The sequence below is a fragment of the Temnothorax curvispinosus genome, unplaced genomic scaffold (assembly GCF_003070985.1).
Source record: "Temnothorax curvispinosus isolate PA1 unplaced genomic scaffold, ASM307098v1 QBEX01013499.1, whole genome shotgun sequence".
Classification (NCBI taxonomy): domain Eukaryota; kingdom Metazoa; phylum Arthropoda; class Insecta; order Hymenoptera; family Formicidae; genus Temnothorax; species Temnothorax curvispinosus.
The window spans coordinates 151-2,747 of record NW_020223279.1 but is presented as its reverse complement, the minus strand read 5'-3'; the positions used below and the strand labels follow the sequence as shown (position 1 = coordinate 2,747).

General features: G+C 32.4%; 1 protein-coding gene across 1 annotated transcript; it reads right to left on the bottom strand.

Moving 5' to 3' along the window:
* Positions 1-933: 933 nt before the first annotated feature.
* On the bottom strand, positions 934-2,305 carry LOC112463646 (putative nuclease HARBI1). Its single transcript, XM_025030145.1, has 3 exons — positions 2,013-2,305; positions 1,673-1,913; positions 934-1,461 (listed from the first exon to the last, which is right to left on the bottom strand). The coding sequence occupies exons 1-3, from the start codon at positions 2,225-2,227 to the stop codon at positions 1,381-1,383; spliced, it is 537 nt and encodes a 178-aa protein (XP_024885913.1). The 5' UTR covers positions 2,228-2,305; the 3' UTR covers positions 934-1,380.
* Between the last annotated feature and the right edge of the window lie 292 nt (positions 2,306-2,597).

Sequence of the window (2,597 nt, the reverse complement as noted above, 5' to 3'; positions counted from 1 at the left end):
CGAATACCGAAAAACCCCACATGGAAAAAAAAATCGATGCTGTGGATTCTGTTCGCGAGATTAATAAACAAAAAGGTATAAAATATCACAGAATATAAAAAAAAATAATACAACCATAATTAATCATTGTAGGAACTGATGCTAAGTTTATTTTTAAAAACAAACGGACCAAGCCGTTTACTGAAAATCCTCAAATTACGGACCAAAACTTGCAGTTGAGAAACGAACTCTTGGTGTTACAAAAAAAATTATTAGTGCAAGAAATAGAAGATAAGTCAAAAATTATGAAACTGACAATCGAAAATTTAAAGTTGGATGCGCAGATTAAGAGACAAACACTACAGAAATTCAACACAAAGTTCGAAATTGACGAGAATGACGAGAATAACGAGAATGACGAGGTTATTGATGATGATTAGTAAGTATATTTCCATGATAATTCGTACAATATATAATTCGTGTAGTATAATAGATTTGTTAACATGATACTCTTTATTTGCAGTAATTAATAATGGACCATATGGCACCACTTGGAATAACCGTTAAGCAAGTTCTAGTTGCGTGATCTACAAAAAATAAGAGTGATACATTTCTGTAAAGTGCCAAAGAAGTTATGTGATATTCCGTAGAATAGATTATATATAAAGAAGAGATTATATATAAAGAAGCTTTGTAAGATATTACATAACAAAGATCAAATACAAAAAAGTTATTTTTAGTTTAAAACATGAATATTTTTAGTTTAAAACATGAATATTTTATACTTTCGTTAAATTTAGCATTAAATTTACCTTGAAAAATACTCATCAAAAAGTTACTTTTAGTTTAAAACATAAATATTTTTAGTTTAAAACACACACATGAATATTTTATATTTTCGTTAAAAACATTAAATTTACCTTGAAAAATACTCATCGATGAGTGCTTGTCTGACATTATTATCTCCCACTTGAACTTCCCGTTGATTCCAGTTGCCATTTCCAATTTTCTCGTCAGGTAAATCTACATATGCAGGAGGTTCTTCGTTTTTATTTCTGGCTATGTTGTGTAGAACTGCTGTAGCTACGATGATGTCTTGCACAGTCCTTATTTTAACTCTCATACCTAAACTTAAAACTGGAAATCGACGCTTCCAAACTCCAAATACCCGTTCAACAATATTCCTCGTTCGTATGTGAGCACTGTTGTAACTATTTTCTGCTGCAGTAGTTGGATGCAAAAAAGGAGTAAGAAGATATTTCTTGATTGGATATCCACTATCTCCAAATAATATTCCCGGACGAAACTCGCCTTCTTCTAATCTTCGGCGTAGTCGACTATGTTGAAAGATTGTAGCATCATGAACAGAACCCGGCCACCTAGCCACAACGTCAATAATTCTCATATTGTGATCGCAAACAACTTGGGTATTAAGAGAAAAGAATCCTTTTCGATTTCTAAACTCTTCTGCGTGTTCACCTCCTAAAAATATTTCTTATGAATGTCATTGCTTAAAAGGAGTAAATAAGAATTCAAAATTATTTTGTAAACTTAATGTAAGTACAATAAATACAGTATTCTCAGTTTACATAGTTTATATATTTTGTTACAGTTCATAATTTATATTTCATAGTTTTATAAACTCATCGGGAGATTGTATTCTAATATGGGTTTCATCGATGCATCCAATTACCCTTGGAAATTTGTACATATCATAAAATGCCTGTTGCGTTGTACGAATTTCCACATTAGATTGAGGCATATTGATCATTGTTGCTGATAACGAAGCTATGGCCATGAATACTTTCGCGATGACTCGGGAAGCTGTACTAATGCTTACTCCACTAAAATCACCGCAGGCACGCAGAAAATTGCCCGTGGCATAAAATCTCAACGTTAACAACAACTGATTGATCGGTGTCAATGATCTTGACCTATAATTACATTAAAAAATTTTCAATCAACAACCACTCGTTAAGTAATAATACATCATTATCTCATAAATTAACTTTATTATTCGAACAGAATCATACTTGTTCCGGAGTATTATCAGTCGGTCTTCAATTGCATGCAACAATTCAAGTACTGTATCCTTTTTCAAACGAAATCGATTGAAAAATTCTTTGTCATCCCACACTTGAAAATTGTTCGGTTTATTTCTTATTACATAGGGTCTTCTTTCGACAAATTCATCATTATCTTCAATATCATCATCAGATTCAAAAATAAGATCCACGAGCAAATCCATTATTATATATTTGTCTTTTCAAAAGCGTTCTCAAAACAGCAACTTTTTAGGTTACAACTGTAACTTTTTAGGTTACAATATCTGCCAGATATCCGCTACTTTGGGTAGAGGATAACTTTATCCGTCGGATACCAACTTTACAGAGGTGAAGAAAACCGATTCTGGGAGATATCTGTTGGATAAAGTTATCTAGAACTTATCTAGAGGTGAAGAAATTGGGCATTAGAGATTACTTCAGAATAAATCGGCAGGTTTCTTAACAATAAATCGGCGAATTAATATTTTTCTCTCGGATATTTTTCTGCGGAACGCGGAAATTAATACAATAACGCGGAAATTAGCCTAAGGACGCAAGTTACACGACCGCAAT